Here is a 21,039-nt window from a genome sequence, read left to right on the forward strand (position 1 = left end):
TAGAGCTTTTTGTTGTTGTTGTTGTTAGTTAACTCGTGTTTTTTCTGCTTTGTTCACGTTTTTGGTGCATAAAACTTGTTTGTGACAATTTGTCTCACCAATGTTGCAGAGTTTCTATGTGGAGGATGTGACACATTTGGTTGAATCTGGATGTGGGGTGAGAAAACTTCTTGTCTTTGAAACAGTTTGCAAGTTTTCCATTCAGGTTTTTTTTTTTGAGAGACTACAACAAGAACAGTGGTCTCTTTTTTACATTTTATTTATGTTTATTTGTAAAGCTTAGTTTACTTATTTATGCTTCATACAGAATAACTTCTTCTGCAAAGTGCATGACATCCTACAAAAGCATCCCAAAAATGACGAAGAGAAAGATATTTTGAGAAACCTGGAAATATTCATTAAGAAATCACATGTAAGTTTTTTTTGGGTTTTCTCAGATGTAAGTTATCTTTTTTGACACATCTCCAACTTAAGAACAACAAATCTGTGTAGTCTGTGAAGGTTCTCAGTCAACCATGATCATAGTTTAAGGAGCTTGGAAAGAAATGCGTCAATCTGTGTTGTAAATATTTAGAGACAATGTGCTAACCTCACTTTAGGTATACAAATACATCTGCAAAACAGTGAGAGATATACTGAACACAGATTCTTGTCTTTCAGATAAACTGCAAAGAAGTACTAAAGAAAGTAGGGCCGTCAGAAAAAGAACAGCCACTACCTGATTTGCTGGGAAACCTCACCAAATGTATTCAGAGAAGAAATTTCATGGGAAACGTAACACAAGCTGCCTGAATACCTTCAAGATCATTGAACTGGCTAACGTGATAACTCTTTTAAGTGTATTTCAAAAGTCATGGGTTTTTATAATTTAAGATTTTTTTCATATTCTAGTTGTTTTTTTTATTAGTTTGGTAAGTTATCACTGATTTTTCTCTTTTTTTTATGCAGTTTTTATTATTTATTAATACTAAATTCAGTACAAGACAAAGATTTATTTTGGTTGAACTATGTTTTAACTGCGAAAGCAGAAATATATCTGTAGCTGTCTTTGATCATTACAAAGTTTAAGAAACCAACTTGATGTGTTATTGTACAACTGCAAATTTGCTTCTTTTTTAAGTGAAAGTCATAAATTCTGGTTGTTGTAATATATTTGTGTGATATTTTTATTGTAACTCTCTCACGCCGCATTGTAACAACTGTTTACAGAACAATAAATCACATCTGCTAATTTCTTTGAACAGTATATTTCCAGGTAACCACTTTGAGTGGATGGCAGTCTGTTAATAACTTGCTTTTTTTTTTCATTTTTTGAAATGTGAACGGTCGTGTAGACCCTTTCAAAGTCAAAGTCTCAAGTCAAAAATCTTTACTACCATTCACTGTAATTTGTAGAGTAGGAAGTGATGTAACAATTTTCCGTGGAAACCAAAATCATTGGCTCTTTGGCCAGATTTTTTTGTGATTAATATTCTATTGTAATTTTAGAACACTACGGTCCACTGTAGATACAGATTACGTCACATAAAAAAAGCATCGGCAGAACAGTAGAGAATACAAACCCAAAATGAAGGGGGACAAACAAAACAAGAGATAAACAAACAAGCAAAAAAACAAACAAACAAACAAAAACACAGCCATCCTTTGACTACGTGGGTCTTGCTGCATGCCACACTCTGTCATCCCTGAGAGTGCTTCGTCAGAATCCCAATGTCTGTGCCACTCTAAGTTCTAGTCTGATCCTTTTACTCTGAACAGATATGGATCCCACTTCAGGTGGAAGCTTTCCACTTTATTCAGAAGCCTGTATGAGAGTTGTTCTAGTGCAGCAAGTCTCCCTAGTTGAACATGCCATACAGAGACAGGTGGGGTGGAAAGGGCCTTCCACTGGGAGATAATGAGTTTACGCCCCAGCATCAATGCAGTCTGTACCCACTCAGCAGCCTTAGGCAGAGCATGTTTAAGGAGTGATGGGTCCCCCAAAACGAGTAGTCTTGGTGAAAAAGGAATATCCCATCGTATGGTTGATTTGATAAAGTCATGTATCTCAGTCCAAAAGATTTGGGTTTTAGGACAGCTTCAAATCATATGGGTCAATGTGCCCACCCCAGTCTGACATCCCCAGCATTCAGGGGACTGTATGAGGTTTGCCCTGTACAGTCTGTGTGGCGACCAGTAAATCTGGTGTAGTAATTTGAATTGGATTAGTCTCGTTCTAAGTTCCCTGGACACCTTTTTACTATTCTGCAAAATTGTAGTCCATTCCTGATCTGTAAAAACCACACCAAGGTCAGCTTCCCAAGCTAATCGGAGGGCAGGTAGCCCTTTACTCGTGCCCTTAACAAGCATTGAGTAATATTTAGAGACTTCATGACTTCCCCCAAAGATTTTTTTGATGTAGCTGAGATATTCAATAATTGGAGGTGGTGAGGAGGAAGAACCAAAGGTTTTGAGCAATAAGTGCCGGAGCTGCAAGTATCTCCAAAACTGACTCTGTGGCACCTGAAACTGTGCTTTAAGGTCGTTGAAGGACTTGAGAATTCTCCCCTGATACAGGTCTCCAAGAACAAGTATCCCTCTCTGGACCCACAGTCTCCAGAAGAACGGAGACTTATTAATGCAGAGTTTGGGATTGAGCCATATGGAGGCCTTAGTATGAAGGTAGGAGTTAAAATTTAATAGCAAGGCCACCTTCTTCCAGACTGTCTACAGGAACGAAAGAATGGGGTGGGTTTGTATATCTGGTGAGAGCTTGGTGGTTAAAATGTGCATCGGAGGGAGTGGTGACCACAAAGTACTCTCAATACTAAACCATGGGATTTTTAGCGGGAGTGTTTGTAGTAGGTAATTAAATTTTGGAGCACAATTCATTTTGATGATGTTAACTTTGCCCCAAAGGGTGAGAAACAAAGGGGACCATCTAATTATGTTGGTTCTGAACGTGTTCAATAGAGGTTCAAAATTAACCTGAACTATGTTAGATAACAAAGGGGGGAACGTAATGCCCAAGTATTTAATACCAGTCTGAGGCCAGCTGAAATCCCCTGGCTGGAACAGGGTTTTGGGGCAGAAGGCTGTCACAGGGGGCGCTTCAGACTTTGACCAATTTACTCTATATCCTGATATATTAGAGAACCGGTTAATAATTCTTTAGAGAGCAGGTAGAGAGTGTTCTGGCTACAATATCAGGACCAGAGCATTGTCAGCATAGAGCATCAATTTGTGATTATTATTGTGGACCTGGATACCTGGAAAATTAGGGTCTCTACGTATTGTCGCTGCCAGAGGCTCTAAAGCTAGAACAAAAAGCAGAGGACTCTGTGGGCAGCCCTGTCTTGTACCTCTGTGGAGGTCGAAGGACTGTGATATAATACGGTTCATTAGTAGTAATGCTCTTAGATTGTTGTAGAGAAGTTTGATCCACCTTGTGAATTTTGAGCCATTACACAAAATAGGAAACACCACTCTACCCTGTCAAATGCTTTCTCTGCATCTAGGGAGAGGGCTATAGCTGGAGAAGAGTCCCCCGTAGGGGATTTATTCTGGGTTGCCCACATAATATCAATTAGGCATCTAATGTTATCGGCAGAGCTGCGAGTCCAAATAAAACCGACTTGGTCGGGGTGTATTAGGTAAGTCTTGACCTTATCTAATCTGGTTGCTAGTACCTTGGCCAGAATTTTGCAATCGCAATTGATCAAGCTGATGATCAAGCTGATTGATCAAGAAATCAAACCACGAAGCCCTATAATATTGAAACTAAACAGTTTGTACAAAGTATATCGTGTATAGCGTGTTAATTAACACTAGGGCAAAAAAAAAAAGGTTGTGTTTAAATCCAAGCCCATGACTGTAAATAACTCCCTTAAGGTAAAGACAGAATGTAGTCCTGGGCTTTTTTTGGGTTGGTAAACTCACGTCTGCCCGCCGTCATTTTCAGCACCAGCACTGCTGGGAAAAGTGGGGAGAACTTCATTTTCCTTTCGTGCAGCAACCGTTTACAGGGATTAAATGCTGCTCGTTTGTCCATGACAAGTTTGGAGTAGTCGGGGAAGATCATGATGTGGTGGTTGTTCCAGCTCAGCTGCCCCAGCCTCGGCGCAGCTTCCACGATCCGTTCCCTGTCCTGGAACCGTAGAAATCAGGCGATGATGATCTTTGGGGGATGACTGTCAGTTTTGCGTCTCACTAGGCTGCGGTGTGCGCAGTCAATCTCCAGCCCGCCCAGGAAGTTGTAAGGAGTTGTGGAATTGTGTTGTGCACGAGTGTCAGAGCGTCCGAACCCTCACAGCCCTCGGGAAAGCCAGCAAAGTGCAGCATTTTTCTCTATCCTCTGTTTTCAAGATCATCTAATTTCTGTCGTAGAGCGTTTACCTCGTCACTAGTAGCAGGAGGATTTTCCTTTAGCACTCTGCTAGCATCCTCAAGGAAATCCAGGTGAGACTCAGCGTTGCTTATTCGAGTAGCCATATCCTCTAGCTTAGCCTCCACTGCCCTCGTAGCAATTTGGATAGAATTGAGTTTGCTCTCTTGTGTCTCGGTTGCAATGGACTTGCAATGTCCTTGGCCATTTGTTCAGTTGTAGCAGCCTGGATAGTATCCGACATTGAAGGTGAGGGCGGGCGCACATCATTAGCTTTCGCCGAGGTTTCCTTGCTAGCGCCTTCTTGCCGTTGAAGCGTAAGTTTTTGTTAGTGACTCTGCATTATGAGCTTTCACAAAGAGTCTTCAAGCTTCCCACAGCCCTGGGGTGATATTTTGTAAGTGTTGTGTAGCGCAATGTTCTAAGTCTAACGCAAATTAGCTGCCACTGCGACGGAGCTTCCCCATTCAAGCTGCCATCTTGACAGCCTACGTCACCGGACTCCCCCCTTTGGCCAGATTTAAAATCACACCTCAAATCAAAGTTAAGATTGTTTGAGTCTTCCCCCATTTTTCTCAGCAGTATCACTTTGCGTGGATCACAGTCTGTAATGAAGTTTCTTTTGAAAGTACCTTTTTTTTTTCATCTTTTCTGTAATGCAACCAAGTCTATTGGTTATTCTGAGAAAAATAGTTTCGTTTCTGCTCATTGACCACAAACTAATCATGGATCTTATCGCCAAGGAGCTGCAGACTGTTTTTTGGTTTTTTGTAACTGGCAAATGTGATGAAGGCTGCAAATCCTGTCAGTAACGACAACCTAAACCGTATCATTGACCTGACTAAGAAATACAACAGAGATCTGAATGAGGTAAGGGTTCATCGCATAAGCACAATTGTTTGAGTGACACTTAGCTTGAAATTTTTGTAACATTTTTTTGGTGCCCTAACTTGTTAAAACCTTTAAAAAGTGTTTGCAATGTTCAGTTACAAATATTTTTTCTATTAAATTTTTTGGTGCCTTATCTGATTCAATATGTTAAAAGTGTTACCTGACAAAGTAATTTTTTCTTGGATCTTACAGAGGTTCTTTGTGGAGGATGTGTCTGACCTGGCTGACAATGGATGTGGGGTGAGGAGACATTTTTTCATGTCTTTGAAACAATGTTCCTTTTAATTCATTCAGTTTTCTTGAATTGTTCTGCTGATTGGAAGTTTGAGTTGTCTTTTTTTTTTTTTTTTTACAAACTGCAGAAAAAACACTAGCCAACTTATATAATTGTAAATGCATGTGTTTTTAAAAGCTTATAAATCCGTCCTTGTGTTCCGTACAGAATAACTTCTTCTGCAAAGTGAATGACATCCTACAAAAGCATGCCAAAAATGACAACGAGAAAGAAATTGTGAGAAACCTGGAAATATTCATTAAGAAATCAGATGTAAGTTATCTATTTTGACACATCTCTAACTTAAGAACAACAAATCTGTGTAGTCTGTGAAGGTTCTCAGTCATCCAGGTCATCATAGTCTAAGGAGTTTGGAAAGAAAAGCGTCAGTCTGTGTTGTAAATATTTAGAGACAATGTGCTAATCTCACTTTAGGTAGACAAATACATCTGCAAAACTGAGCATATATACTGAACACAGATTCCTGTCTTTCAGATGGACTGCAAAGAAGTACTAAAGAAAGTACGGCCGTCAGAAAAAGAACAGCCACTACCTGATTTGCTGGGAAACCTCAACAAATGTATTATAAGGAGGTATAATCCATTTGAAATGGATTCCACAGACAAGTCTTTTTCAGACTTTTACTTTTGTTTCAAGAAAATACCATGTTAGAGAGATATTTGAACTGTCTGATATGTGATCACTTGAATGTTTTTCATAATTCATAAAGTGTACGGGTTAGCCCATTTGTTTGCCAAGCATAAGTTTCCGATTCAATTCTGGCCAGAAATACAAATTCCTTTTTGGAATACAACAAAAAGAACAATGGTTGTGAAACTGGACATTTGTTTTAGCTTATAGTATAGTTTAGTAAGCTATTAGTATTTTCTTTTCTTTTTTATGCCTTTATCATCCTTTTAGACAAATGACCTGTCCAAGATGTACCCTGCCTCTTGCCCTATGGCAGCTGGGATAGGCTCCAGCCCCCCATGACCCTTAAGCTAAAGAGATGAATGGATATATTGTCATTAAAACGTTGAGCAGTTTAATCATCTATTCAAATTGTTTATTACCCACATACTTAGGTCAATTCTAATACCTATTAAAGTGAAACTTATTTAGAGATCTAATAATGGGTAACTTTGACAGTTTTGTGTTCTATTTTGACAGGTTTGTGACATATGGTGGGTAGAAAATTGGTTATTTTTGAAGTATGGGTCGCTTTGATAGCACAAACAGTCCAAAGTTGTAGAATTCCATAATTGGTGAAATTTATAGCCTATATTTGCCAGTACAAACTGGTTTACAGTTGTAGAAATGCTAACCTGAGCCATATACCTCTCAAACTAACTGTAAAAATGTCTGGGAAGAATTGCCCAGAAGGTAATGCAATACAAGTTTTGAATATCATAGAGAGGTCACAATTGTGTAAACTGATACATTGATTCAAGTAAGACATGAATAAATTAGGGCTGTCAATGTTAACGCATATCAATCCATCATCACAATTAACACGATTAAAGCAATTAACCCATCTGGAGCGCAGAATGACTCAAGTAAAGCTCAAGTAATCTCAAAGTGGTTTATTCAACATGATAATGAGGGGGGAAATGTAATGCAAACAAACATATACGTTCATTTTAGAGAAACAGTTCCTTTTCTGCTTATTGACCGCAACTTCATCATAAGCCTTATCTCACAGTCACCTCAGATTGCATTTGTAACCGACAAACATGCCAAAGACGTAGGCAAAGCAAGTATAAGTAATCTGATCTGAACCAACATCTCACAACAACCTGCCAACTGAGCAAAACAACCACTTTAAGGGCTTCTGCTTGAAGACATGGTCTGCGTAGTATATTACTACTTTGTGGATTACGTGTCTGTTATCAACTTTCTTCTGAAAGTACCACTTTTTTTCTCTACTGTCTATAGGTTGTTCTTTGGAGAAACATTGATTCTATTCATTGATCACAAATTAATTACACATTTCATCTTACTGTCTGCATTTGGATTTTTTTGTAACTGGTGAATGTGATGAAGGTATGGGCAAAGCAAATACAAATAATCTGCTCTCAGCCAAGACATCGCAACAGCTTACAAGCTGAGCAACACAACAGAAACAAGGTCTTCAAGGCCAGTTTCTTGAAATTGTTTATGAGATGATGATGTTTATGCTGGTGTCTGCTGTGGTCGTGGCAATCCATCCTTGTACTGGAAATCCTGTCTATCATGACATTCTAAACATATCTTTGAACAATACAATGAAACTCTCACTAAAGTAAGGGCTCATCTTATAAGCACAAATGTTTTCTTGACTGTTAACTATTAACATTCATACACACAGTTTTTGGGGGGGTTGTTTTATATACTTTGTTCAAGCCTTCATTTTCAGTTCATATCTGTACTCCCTTTAAGCCAACATTCTTCTGATTGGCTGCCCATCCCTAAAAGAAGGTTTGAACTGCAGGTGGGTGGAAGTGCAATACTGGCAGTCAGAGCTGTGTACTTGAGATAACCATGACATCACACAGCAGCAAAAGTAAACATAAATAAATAAATAAAAATGGCAAACTGAGCATAATTTATATGTGATTTTTGCTGATAGTAAATGATGCTTAATACTTACCAGAATATAATCAAATATTTTAAAAAATAAGTACATTTAAGTTTAACCAATATAACAAATATGGAAGAAATGCAATGACGTGAGTTTGCAATTTAAGCTTAAATCCTATATTAAATCATGTATGTGGAAAGGTCAGATGGATAGAGAGAGGATGTTGAGGTGTGGCTGGATATTTGGTGATTAGATATTAATAATGTGATTGGATGTCTCTATGGGTGAGAAGAGATATAATTTCAGAAGATGTGTGAAAAGAGAGTATGTTGAGAAGATCTAGTTGCCATTTAAGCACGCTGTGATTATACTGCCTTTAAGCAGAGATTCAAGTAATGGTTAAGAGGACAGCAAGCATATCAGTGAGTTGAAGGACAGGCTGAAAGCGTGATAGTGTCACTGTTTTTTTTCTTTCCTCTTGTCATTTTTTTTCTTCCCTGGTTGATTTTACATTAAAGGCCGTATTTTAAACAGCATTCTGTTCTTTTACTGGGTTTGTCTTTATGTCAACTGGGACAGGTGCAATATTATAGTCTGGCAATGTGCAGTCCCCAAGGCTTAAAATAGGTGACAGGAAGGGAGTTCAGACAAGAAGTTCACTTAAATATAAACTAATTTATTAAACATGATCTAACCAAGACATTATCAGTGGAGGCAGTGAAGACGTCTAGCCTTTGAGGTAGTTACAGCTGGGCATGCCCCCTCACTTCTCAGGCTTCATCAGCTTTGCACTGCCTACTGGGTAAGATCAATAGGATCAGATGTTAACAATTTTTTTTAGCAGAAGGCCAATCCAGGCTTCCTGTGTTGGGGTGCTGTTCCCTGACGATCGACAAGCAGCAGACCACACCAGGTCGCACTGCTGGCACCTAAGGAAAGGAAACTGAGGCTACAAGTCACACAGTGCCACCAAAGTTAGAGACTGGAAAGTTTCAAAAATGTTGTGTGGTCTGATGACTTTATTTCTGCTACAACATTCACACAGGCAGGTTCGGAATTTGACATAAATAACATAAAAGCATGGACCCATCCTACATTGTATCAGCAGTCTAAGCTAGTGGTGGTGGTGGTGATGGCACAATGATAATTGATATCTTCTTGGCACACTTTGGGTTCCTTTGTACCTACTGAGCATCATTAAACTGTAAAAGCCTTAGTACTGTTGCTGATCATGTCTATCCTTCTGATGACCACAGTGTACCCATTTTCTGATGGCTTCTGGTTGTATTTTCATAATGCTGAACTTTTGGCATGCCATCGTTTCTCATTCTGTCCTTTTAAGGGAACATATTAATTTCATTTTCAGCAGTTCTTGGTTATGGTCTAATTCTTGTTCTCTATCAGAGTAACTTTGCAGGATTCCCTCACACCAGAACATGGTGCAGACCCTGAGGTCATCCACTGTCTGAAATGGCTCCCTTTAAGCAGACTTTCTTCTGATTGGCTGCCCCTCCCAAAGCAGCTGGTTGAAGCTGCCGAACTCACAGTCACAGCAGTGTACCTAAAAAGTCTAGAGGTGTTAATTCAAAATAAGACCAAGACAACTTTCAACTGCACTTTAAAATGTGAAACTACATTTTTTAATTATTTACTTTTTTAATAGGAGGAACTATAATGAGTCTACATGTCATTTATTTGTGTGCACTAGCCGTGATGGGTCTTGAAGAAGCGTTGCAGAAGCATTTAGAAGTTCAAATGATTGCTCAAATATTAATGATTCTGTAAATCATTCAGCCCACAGAACTTCTAAAGAACCCTCTTTTTTTAGTAGAATGCACTCAACTAATCGGGGCACCCCAGAAATACATTTGTGCAAATGCTGGTACCCTCTCTGAAAGAAACACGTTTCACCACTCTTTTCCCTCTTGCCTTACACAATTACCCATCACTCAGTGACTTGATGCAATGTGAGAGCTATGGGGAGGCTTGCCGTTGGTGGTGGTTGGGTCTCTTTGTGGCTTTCAGCTGTGTGTATGTGCGCTACTGAACCATGGCTCCCTCATTACTTAATTATAAAGAGACTCTTCTTTTCCAGTTCTTTTTATAGAACTGTTGAAATATTCCCAAAACTATGTGTAACCCATTTTTTCTTGAAGGACAGATCAGCTCTAATATTCATTTAACATTGTGTAAAGAGAATAAACAGAGGCAATACACTGCGTGATAACTTTCTTATAAGATATAAACTAACCCAACTAACCTTTAGTGGAATAAATACCATTTTTGATTAAGTACAATACGCATAAGCACAAGTCCAGCAATCGCAGTGTTACATAAATAACAAAAAATGTTTGACAAAGTGCTGTGAGAAACCAGTTAAATTACTGCTTTCCATTATAAAGCAAAAAACAAGAAAAAAAACATTATGGGTGTATTTTAGTATTTTACTAGAAACAGAAAATGCTGCCAAGAATGCAATCCTTTCTACAGTATTTTACCATTTTAATGCGACACAGTATGTTGGGGTCAGAAGTTGACTTTTTTTTTTATCTCTTACTATTATATACTTAAAATTACTAAATTTTGAAAGCATTATATTATTTAAATATTATTTCATGTTTTTGCAGGTCAAGAGGAGCCCAGTTTAAGTATTTATGTAAAGTAAGAAAAGGCTAAATTCACTCCACTGCATTCTGGACAATTCTGTTGGTGATTTATTCTCTTTTATGTTAAATGTTTTTGTAAAGTAGTGGATTTTTTTATATGGAGACTGCCCCTGGACCAAAAGGTAAAGTTTCAAATCCATGTGAGATGCAGAACTTGAGTAGGAAATTAGTATATTTTATCCACTGTAAACAACAGATCCACATTCAAGAGGTGTTGATTCGTAAGTATTAAATAACCAGGATTTGCTTTATGAGGTATATAATTGTCTTTAAAAATCCATGTATACATTGTTTAATATTAGGGCTATTTTTTGTAAACATGTGTGTATATATATGTTAGAGCAAGCTTTAAAAATATTTTTGAATGTGTTTGATTTCATTTGCATTAATTCCCTTCAACAATCATTGTGTAATGTGTTCTATATTTTATGTTAGATTTGGATACTACAAACAAACTAACCAAATAAACTTAAAACATATGTAGCCACAGAGCTGAGGCTTGTATGTGGCCATTAGTTGTATGGTTTGTTTTTTAAGTTTATTTTTTATTTCATATTATCTCATGAAAAATGCCTTAAATTGGAAAAATGAATTAAATGTCTAGATATTTCTCTCTTTTTTTCCAATATATTGCCTTTTTCTAACCAACTCTGGTTATTAGTCTTAAGACTATTCATCTTTATTAATGGCTTATCTATTTACTTACTCTCTCTCCAGATTTATCATGTTTCTGTAGAAGCTTTACATAAATCTTTATTACAATATTTCATACTGTAAAAAAATCACAATAAAAAAGGTTCGGAAATATTGGAAAATCCATATTTTTAAGCAATCTGTGATACTGCTATTATATCGTCATCAAAGAATAAAATACGATTTTTAAGCCTATTGACTATTATTAGTTTGGGTTAAAGAAAACATTATCAGGACTACAAATTAAAAACTCCATGTGGGAATCATTGCAGGCATGCAAATAAGCTTGATTTAGCCTAAGGCAACATAACCTGTTATTCTGCTACGATACAAACCGATACGATACAAACTGGCAGATCTGATGGGATGTAGGAGATACCGTGCTGTCATTCAAAGAATCCTCTCTGCTTCATAGCGAACAATAGGACTTCTTTGTTCATTGACCAGGCTCGTGTAAACATAAAACTCTTTAAGTGTGCGACAACCATGCTGATTCTGGATCATTACTTGTCTTTAGAGGGGCTTGATGGATGTCGTTTTATGTTCTTCCCCTTCATCTGTACACACACAGACATACATGCTCAGCACTGCCTGCCTCTGCTGCTTCTTTATTGTGTTCCTGGTCGATTAGCCTCGGGGCTGTCTTCAGGGCCTGGGGCCGGTGGGAGCAGACAGGGGGAGGGCGGGTGGCTGCATCTGCTAGGGGACCTCCTTCAGGGGCCCCGCAGTGGCCTGGCTCAGTTTTCATGTCTGTCTTCAAAGGCACAGCCCTGTGGTGAGAAACAGAGAGAAGACAGTACATCGGCAGTGGCACTGCCATTGTTAGTTTCCCATGTGCCCTCTGTTAATACACAATATGTGGATGATGGAGCATGTCAACTCTGAGCTGCTTTTCACTTCTCTATCTATCTATGGCATGTATACTTTAATTGTGGCATGATTATCATTCATACACTGCAAATGATTCATTTTGGTTTCACAGTTATCAACTTTAAAATACACTTTTGCAGCATTTGAGAGGTTGTACATCTGAGGAATATTAATTAGCTGCATCATTAATCAAATAAATAGATAATGTAGTGCATGCTTCTACTCATTTCTTCTTTTTTATAGCTCTAGGTCAGTCACATACTATAGCTTCCCCCTAGCTTTATTTTTGCATTTACAGTACTCTGCTGGCTGGTATACGCTCCTCATGCCCCGCCTCCCGTCCTCCTGTTCATAGTGGACCCTCTTGGTGCTCCTGCTGTCACAGGTGTTTAGTGTCAAACTGTCCGTGGCCAGCAGGGACGCGCTTACCTTGACGTGATCAACCTTGAAATGAAAAGAACTAAATCCAGACAGTCAGGGTAACAGACATGTCAGCCATTAGGGATTTTTTCCTTCCTTCTCTCATATTTTTGCTCGTTCCTGACTTTTCACTCTTGCTCTTCCTCACTTTCGCTTTACATTATTTCTCTTTACATTCCTTTTTCATTTGCACATTGCCAACCTTCCTTTACTCTCTCTGCTGATTCCATTTTTTTCTTTTTACCTTATTTTCCTCTTACCGTTCATTTTATCCTAATTTCATTTTCTCTGAGTATGTTCTGTCTTTTGTTCCTCCATCTTCTCTTTCCTTAGTCTGTTTCTTAACTTATGCCTCCCACAAGTCCTTTTCTCCCGTTTCCTTTCCTTTGTCTTGCCACACTACAGCCACATGTGAGTGGAGTTATGGAGTTTGATTATGTTCAGAAGACCTTATTGTGATTATGCGTTCTTACACTCTAATCTGGGTTTGTGTGTAGCTCATCTTCTGACCAGCTAAGTGCTTTGTAGAGGAAAAAAAAATCACGCCACAGTGAATTATTTCTGGCTGGGTTAGTTTTATTTCTCTGGGCACTTTGATAATGGAGAGGATTTGAATAATGAATGGGGTATATAATACTGTTCTTCAGACCCGCTGAATGAATTTAGCAAGTGCATATAAGTGAGTTTCTGTGAGTGCCTCTAATATACACCCCTACATTTCTATTTCTATTTTTGGAGCTGGAACATGAATGTGCTCTTCTGTGAAAGAAATGAAATTGCTAGAAATGTTTTTTAATTTTTGCTATTTCTTTTTTTTTTTTTAATTGCTTCTCATCTGTCATCAGGCAGGAAGGATCTCTCGCCTGCAGCCTCCAGTGTTGCCATTTCTACACAGACTATTCAGACATGTTTCCACAACTGAATCGTATCTGCATACGATTGGCCTCAAGCACAGGGTGTTAGAGTCTAAATTTCTTTCTATCCTACATTTCTAATTTTCTCTGTGGAAGCAATGACAGTTTGCTGGTGCTTCAGAATATTTGTATTTTAAAGTCAAATTACTGATTTGAGTTCCTTTGGAACAAGAGACTACTATAATTACAGGAAGTGCTATAAGCAAGTTCATTTTAGTTTCAGCCTACCCTCTATAACTTTGTCTCCATTAATATTATTATTCCGTTATTTTGGAAACCTGTCAGCCATTCTCACAAACTGCCTGACCAGCAGTACAAAACATTCTCAAAAAAGAGAAAATAAAGGCAGCACTCTCACATCAGGCAGTGGAATTAAAAGATTATCCCCATTATTAATGATTTATTTTCTGTTTATTTATCTATTACTTTTATATGAAGTACAGTAAACACACACACACAACATGACTGCCATGTGTCTGTGGATTTACATCACTTCAGTGTCTTGTCTCTTTATGTGATTTCAGACTGACTCCATAATGTTGAGATAAGGTCTCTGTGGAGGACATTACATCTGTTGCAGGACTCTTATTGTTGTTGCTAAAAATACTGCAATGATACATGACTGTCAGTTGTGTCCCTAATGGAATGAATAAGAATCTAAATCTGAAGTGCCAAAAAACCTTTGCACAGTACTGCAGAAATGCAAATACTTTAATTTGCTTTATAACAAAAAATGGACTTTAGTATATTATACTATAAAATCTGTAGATTTTTCTTACCCTGTAAATAAACAATTAATTACAAAAGGACTTCAGAACTGCACTAATGCAATGAGTTATTTGAAAGAATGTAGCATTAGCGAAACAGAAAGAATGTGGATCCAACCATGGAAAAAGCGACAGAAACTGCAGAGAGCATCACCTGCTGTACCTTTAAAAGACATTCATCCATCATCTTGGCTTCAAGTTTCTAGAGAGTAACACAATCTCATTGTGTGCCTGTGAGCATGTGTATCCAGGTCTGTGCTGCACACAGGTGTGTGTATATTTCTGTGTGTGTGTGTGTGTAGCAGCGGTTTGGCTTCTGATGATAATAGAAGGTGACTAATAGAGTGCCCAGAGGTAGCTGTCTTCCCTCGCTCTGGTCACATTCTCATTTGTTGCTACTGGCATGGGATGAATTATTGAGTTTGGGGTGTCTTGGCTTTACCCTCCCTTCACATTCCCTTAGTGTGCTCCCACGGATGACAGCCACCCTGTGAGAGTGCGTATTTTAAAGCAAACTGAGAGACAAAGAGAGAGGGGGTACATATATGTGCACCTATTCTTGAGCAATTAAACAGAGCTTTCATCTTCATTCTGTCAAAAATAGTCAGACAGTTTGTACTTAAGTAGAAGTACATATACTAATGTTAGAAAAGTACTCAGGTAAAAGTTGAAGTTTCTACCACCTGTTTTTGTGCAAAGCTAACTGAACCTATTTATATTATATTAATGTAATAATTAATTTATATTAGTAGATGGAATTACAAACTTTATATGAGTCTAAATTTGGATTCTCGTAAATATATTCACTTAAACAATACAAACAAACAATCCATCCATCCTCATCCGCTTTATCCGAGGCCGGGTCGCCAGGGCAGCAGCCTAGGCTTAGGCAAACAAACAATAAAAACAATTTTATATATATATATATATATATATATATATATATATATATATATATATATATATTCAACCAGATGTCATACAGATGTTTCATGAATTGCCCTGGCTGAGTTCCATCCTCTACACTGACAGTAAACTGTACTATATGCTGTCTTTATATTAGACAGTATACAGTTGGTATGAAGGTGGAATTCAGTCAATGAATCTAATCATCAACTTCAAACTCATCTCTGAGGCACTTAGAGTAACGTTTCTCTGAGCATTAACCCACAGCAGCTGTGCACCAGTCTCACGCTGTTCTTTACTTTAAATTCATCACAGTACAGCAAACTAACCTGTTTACCCTGCACTAACCTGCAGCGGATTTCCATCCAGTCTGCCTTAATTTGTTTTACAGCACGTTTCACAATATGAAAAAACATAACATAAAAACATACATCGGATTTAAAATCATGAGGACTTAATGTACGCTTTAAATGTGCAGCCTTACCTTTGAACCTAACCTCTCTTCCTCTCCTGTCCTGTCTTTCTTATCTTTCTCCATCTCTGAGTGAAGTTAGCTCTTTTTCTTTTCCCTCCCTGTAAAATACAGCAGCTGGACTTTTAGCTAGCAACACACTGTGAGACAAACTACTAATGTTTGTTAAGCTGATGGAAACGTTGGATTTGAAATGACCTGCCGCTTAAAAAATGTTTGTATGTTTATGCTGGCTCCTCTTCCTAGGGCTGAAGTGCTGAAGATGCTGAAGTATCACGATAATGCAACTTATGTACACTTGCAGTTCTTCCGGTGCCAAAAAACAAAACGAAAACAACCTTTAACCCCTTTAACTATGGCACACGCACACGGCCTTGCACCTTTCATTCCGTGGTAACTAACACACAAACGGGACTGCCTGTCATGTGTTACTGTTTAGACTCAGATCAGTTTGATGTTTGAAGACCCACAGTGACGTGAACTAATAACTCCACTCAAATGTGTTAAACCAAAGTAACGAGCCTGTTTTGAATATGTAAGCAGTAGAAAGGACATATATTTGTTTAGAAATGTAGTGAGTAAAAGTAAAGAGCTGTCACAAAAATAAATACACAGGTAAAGTACAAAAACCTGAAAATTTTACTTAAGTACAGCCACCTCTGAAAATAGTCATCCCAGCATGAAAACATCTTCACTATATCTTCACAGAGCTCTGCTCCCTTTATCGCAGTGTTAGCCCTGTTTCTTTTTACCACTGTTATCATCATCATCATCATCATCATTATTATTATTACTAGTCTCAAGTCCTTCACCCGTCACTATTTTAGCTGTGAGTTTACACACACACACACACACACACACACACACACACACACACACACACACACACACACACACACACACACACACATATATAGCCTTGCAGATGACGCATGAATTTGCCCCTGATCACGTCTCTGTTATTGCACGAGAAAACGCAATATACCTTTCAGCTGCTGCTGAATAATTGAGGTGCCCTCAGTCGCCACATGTCGCTAACGCACAAGCCTTCAGCTCAACTTACCGCATAGGGACGACGTTATGATATCAATGCAGGTATTCCAAAAATGAATTATTCACACCGCCAAGCTCTTGTTTTATCTTCATTTTTATGCCACAAACGTGCCGGCCGTTAGAGAGAAATTTGGCTCTGGTCTTGAAAAGAGTTTCACGCTAATGGAGTATTTTTAATAACAATTAAAGTGAAATGTTTTCTTACAGGCCAATAAAATAACACTTAATTAAATGAAATTAACGTTTACAGGTCAAAAATCAACTGGGCGAGAATTTGCATTTTATTTTACCGTCTTCTCTCAAGTTCTTTTTGTTCCCCGTAAATTACACTGTGAGTATTCACTTCTCATCAACAAACCCCAAAACGTTTCCGTGTATTTGTAAATTGATCCGAAACTATTAACAAATGTATTTTATTTTAATTTAATTTAATAATACTATTGTTAAAACTAAAACAAACTGGTTGGGCCTATTTTTAAAAGCACTGGGATATTTTCCATATAGAAATATGACAACAACAACAACAACAACAACAACAACAACAACAACAACAATAATAATAATAATAATAATAATAATAATAATCGCTGGGTGCGATAGGCTATTCCGCGCTTCCCCCAAATAATTATATCAAAATATTAAAATATTTGTTTTAAACTACACAAAATATGTAAATAGCAAAAAATAAAATTAAATACTTACTTAGATAAACAGAAAAGAAAATCATAAAAACCATTCCCATCTTTCCTGCGTTAAACTGTGGTACAGCCAATGTCTCCCTAGAGTTCCCAGAGTTCCCAGTCAGGCTTCTACTTCCAACTCTTCCACATTACTTCGTTTTATACCAATATATAATTAATATTGCATCGTCATTACTTAATAATTTCAAAGCCCATGCACGGTGACATGAGGGCATCCATAATTAAAACCGTGCTAATTAGAGAAAGGGGCCATAAGTAGCGTGTAGAGGGCGCACACAGTCAGCGCTCTGCGGTGTGAACATCGCTGTAGAAACGGAGGCCCGTCTCTTTCTTTGGTCCTTGTCGGCTATCATATACAACGATACATATTTAATTCCAGCAGAGGTCTGGGGATTTATAAATAAAACAGTCTGGCGAGGTCCCATAAAAACAAACTGTTTACAATGAAGTTATGGCCCATTGGTTCGGCCTGCGATTTGTTCGTCACGGTAACGGCTCTCGCGCTGTAACTTCAAGAGTAAATGAATGCAGCTTCATAAGTCACAGAAATAAAGTCGCCCCAGTGGGATTTTAAAAAATAACTGATAATTTATTAAGTTTAAAATTCACACATGTTTTTTCCAAATGAAATCAAGAGTGAGAAAAAATAAATAGTTAGATCAGGTGATGGAGGCCTGTATACTGGATATATCTCACCAATATGATAAATATACAGCTCACCTGTAATGGTCCAAAACACGTTCACATCAAAATATTAAAATATAGCAGCAGCCAAAGCCACACGTCTGTGCCTCATATATATATAAGACGGTGTCATTTTCATTTCTAAATAATTAAAGATATCCAGACTCACAGTGTCATATACCTTGTGAAAGAGTCACTGTTGCTTGTGCGTAAATTACCTTCACACAGTTCACGAAGAGAGCTGATTAGTTCGCAAAAAAGAAAAATACCGAGAAAAAATAGTGATTTAAAAAGGTGAACACACTGAGGACACATTCCACTGAAGTTTTCAAAAAGAAAAGAGGTGAAAAAGAAAGCGGTGAAAACGACATATAGTTCAGTGTATATGAGCCAGTGATGTGGAGGACAAACTCAGGTCTCAACCAATTATCTTACAAAATCGTATTTTTTCTTTTCTTCTCGAATTCCTGAAGACTCTGTCTGTCTCTTCAGATAACATCAGTTTAACATTTAAACAGCCCATAAATTCAGCCTCCATGAACTCCAAGTAATGGTTTATAAAAAGTGAGTTAATAATCCCTGAATGTGACAAATTGTCAGGGTGAATTTCCTAAAAATCCACATTTAGAGTGTGCAAGATACAAGACAAACAACATCAAAGTCATCCTCCTTACAGATCTATAACACATTTATCAGTCCCGTATTAATAACAAAATCGAAAAAGTGCAACAATGAAGAGTGCGTGACACGAAATGGGGATGAAGTAAAAGTCTTTCTGGGAGCAATCCAAAATGAGACACGTTGCAAAATCCCTGTTAGTTAGGTTACTTAGGCTATTATTAATCACTCGATCAAAAATGTAGTAGGCTATTTTATTCATGATCTGTGTAACTCAGTGCACCGCAGAGTATTTCATTCGTTTCTGTTTTTGCCGCTGGTTGCAAAACCACACTCGAACCACGTTCTTTTTCAGGTCCAGTTTTTCGGCGATCGCCGCAATTTTTTCCGAGGAGGGTCGGGGCTGAATGGCAAAGTACGCTTCCAAAGAGCGCTTCTCCGGCGCGGCGATGGACGTGCGCTTTCTTTTCCTTTCGTTCCCGTTGAAAAGGTCCGGCTTGCTGCTTTTCTCCCGGTAGGCAGCCTCGGCTTCCTCCAGCCAGGCCTGGAGAACCGGCTTGAGCGCGATCATGTTGTTGTGGGACAGGGTGAGGGACTCGAACCTGCAGATGGTGCTCTGGCTCAAAGACCCCACTCCTGGGATCTTGAGGTTGGCCAGAGCTGACCCGACGTCCGCCTGGGTCACCCCGAGTTTGATCCTCCTCTGTTTGAACCTCTCGGCGAAGGCTTCCAGCTCCCTGGGATCCGACTCTACGTCGTTGACACAAGCCATACCGCCGTGAACGGACAGGGAGTGAGGGTGGGCCATAGTGGCCATCGCCTGGTGCAGCTGCCCCATAGTCTGCAGGTGGTGATGAGGGTGCTGGTGGTGGTGCGCCGGCGTGGTCATCCCTGGAGGCTCTGGGGCACCCATCCCGGTCACAGCCAGGCTGGTGGAGAGGTGGTCCAGGAGGTCTCCGGCCTCCAGGGTCTGTCCGAGGTGGTGGTGGTGATGAGAGGCGATGGTGGAAGGAACGTGGGAGATGGGCACGGTAGTAGAGGAAGAAGATGAAGCTGAGGTGCAGGGGACACTGTTCATGGTATGGTAAGTCACGTCTGGTTTGAACGGGTGACTTTTGCCGTGAGAGACAATGCTGTCAGCAGCCGCCAGAGCCTCTGCCCGTGCCAGCAGGCTCTCATCAAAGCCTCCGAATATATTGCCCTGCAGCTGCAAGCAAGAGTGCGCATACTGGAGTCAGTGGGGAATTCTGTCAGGCAGCTCTCAGGATCTAAAAAACATTTTCCAAAGGCAAGCAGCGCCGAGGAGAGAAGAGAACCCTCCTCAAAGCGCAGGTCATAAAAATTAATATGAAAGCAAGAGCATTGCTTGAATAGACATGTGGATGAGATGGGGAGGATGGGGTTGGGAGGGGGAGGGGGGTACAGACAGAAGAGAGAGGGAGAGATAGCGGATAGAACAAAGTCCTGTCAAATCAACTTTACAGACATTTCCAGTGTGATATTTTCCCCTTTCTCTCACCCAGTATACTCCAGTCATTCTCCCCTGACCTGAACGTACCTGTGGGGCGGGCAGACAGACTCTGCGCATGCCCTCCGAGCCTGAGTGCAGGCCGGGATACTTGGGCTCGTGCAGAGCCGGGTGCATGGAGAAGTGCTGCTTGCCGTTCATGGTCATCATCATCCTCCCTGCAAGCACCTCGCTAGCAGTGTGGCCCCTGACATAAAAGTTGGGGCACGGACAGCTACACGGCTCCTTTGCTCTCCTTCACCAGACTGAACAGTTAACATCAGCAGCGCCTCCCGGCATTCCCCTCTCCCGCTTCCTCCCTCTCCCCTCCTCCTCTTTCAGTCTCCCTCCTCCCACCCACCCTCTCTTCTGCTCAACTTACAGGTTGCAGAATCGTGGACTCTGTGCGCAAGCGTCTAAGAATAAGCAAAACCAAAAAGCCCCACAATTCTTTAATTAAAAGGCTATTTATCGACGGCATCCTTGATATTTGGAGTCGTGTAATTTCCTTTCCCCTGAGATATAGATGTGTATTATCACACCGACATTTACAGCCTACGTTATTTCTATAAATCCAGTGTTAAGTTCATGCAGGATACCTCCGAGCTCCCCACCATTGCCAACGATGAGGTCATAGGTGACAAGCAGAGTGAAAGGCTTACAGCAGGCTGCAATGTAGC

The 21,039-nt window shown here is 39.4% G+C and overlaps 1 protein-coding gene across 1 annotated transcript; it reads right to left on the reverse strand.

Annotated features, from left to right (window-relative positions):
• Nucleotides 1-19,126: 19,126 nt before the first annotated feature.
• On the reverse strand, nucleotides 19,127-20,533 carry pou4f3 (POU class 4 homeobox 3). The gene is made up of 2 exons (XM_085363953.1): nucleotides 20,411-20,533; nucleotides 19,127-20,059 (listed from the first exon to the last, which is right to left on the reverse strand). Exons 1-2 carry the CDS (start codon nucleotides 20,531-20,533, stop codon nucleotides 19,127-19,129), a joined length of 1,056 nt encoding a protein of 351 aa, XP_085220079.1.
• Between the last annotated feature and the right edge of the window lie 506 nt (nucleotides 20,534-21,039).

The sequence above is a fragment of the Diplotaxodon limnothrissa genome, linkage group LG10 (genome assembly GCF_057381915.1).
Source record: "Diplotaxodon limnothrissa isolate DT_005_m linkage group LG10, D_limnothrissa_male_GT1.1, whole genome shotgun sequence".
Lineage (NCBI taxonomy): Eukaryota > Metazoa > Chordata > Actinopteri > Cichliformes > Cichlidae > Diplotaxodon > Diplotaxodon limnothrissa.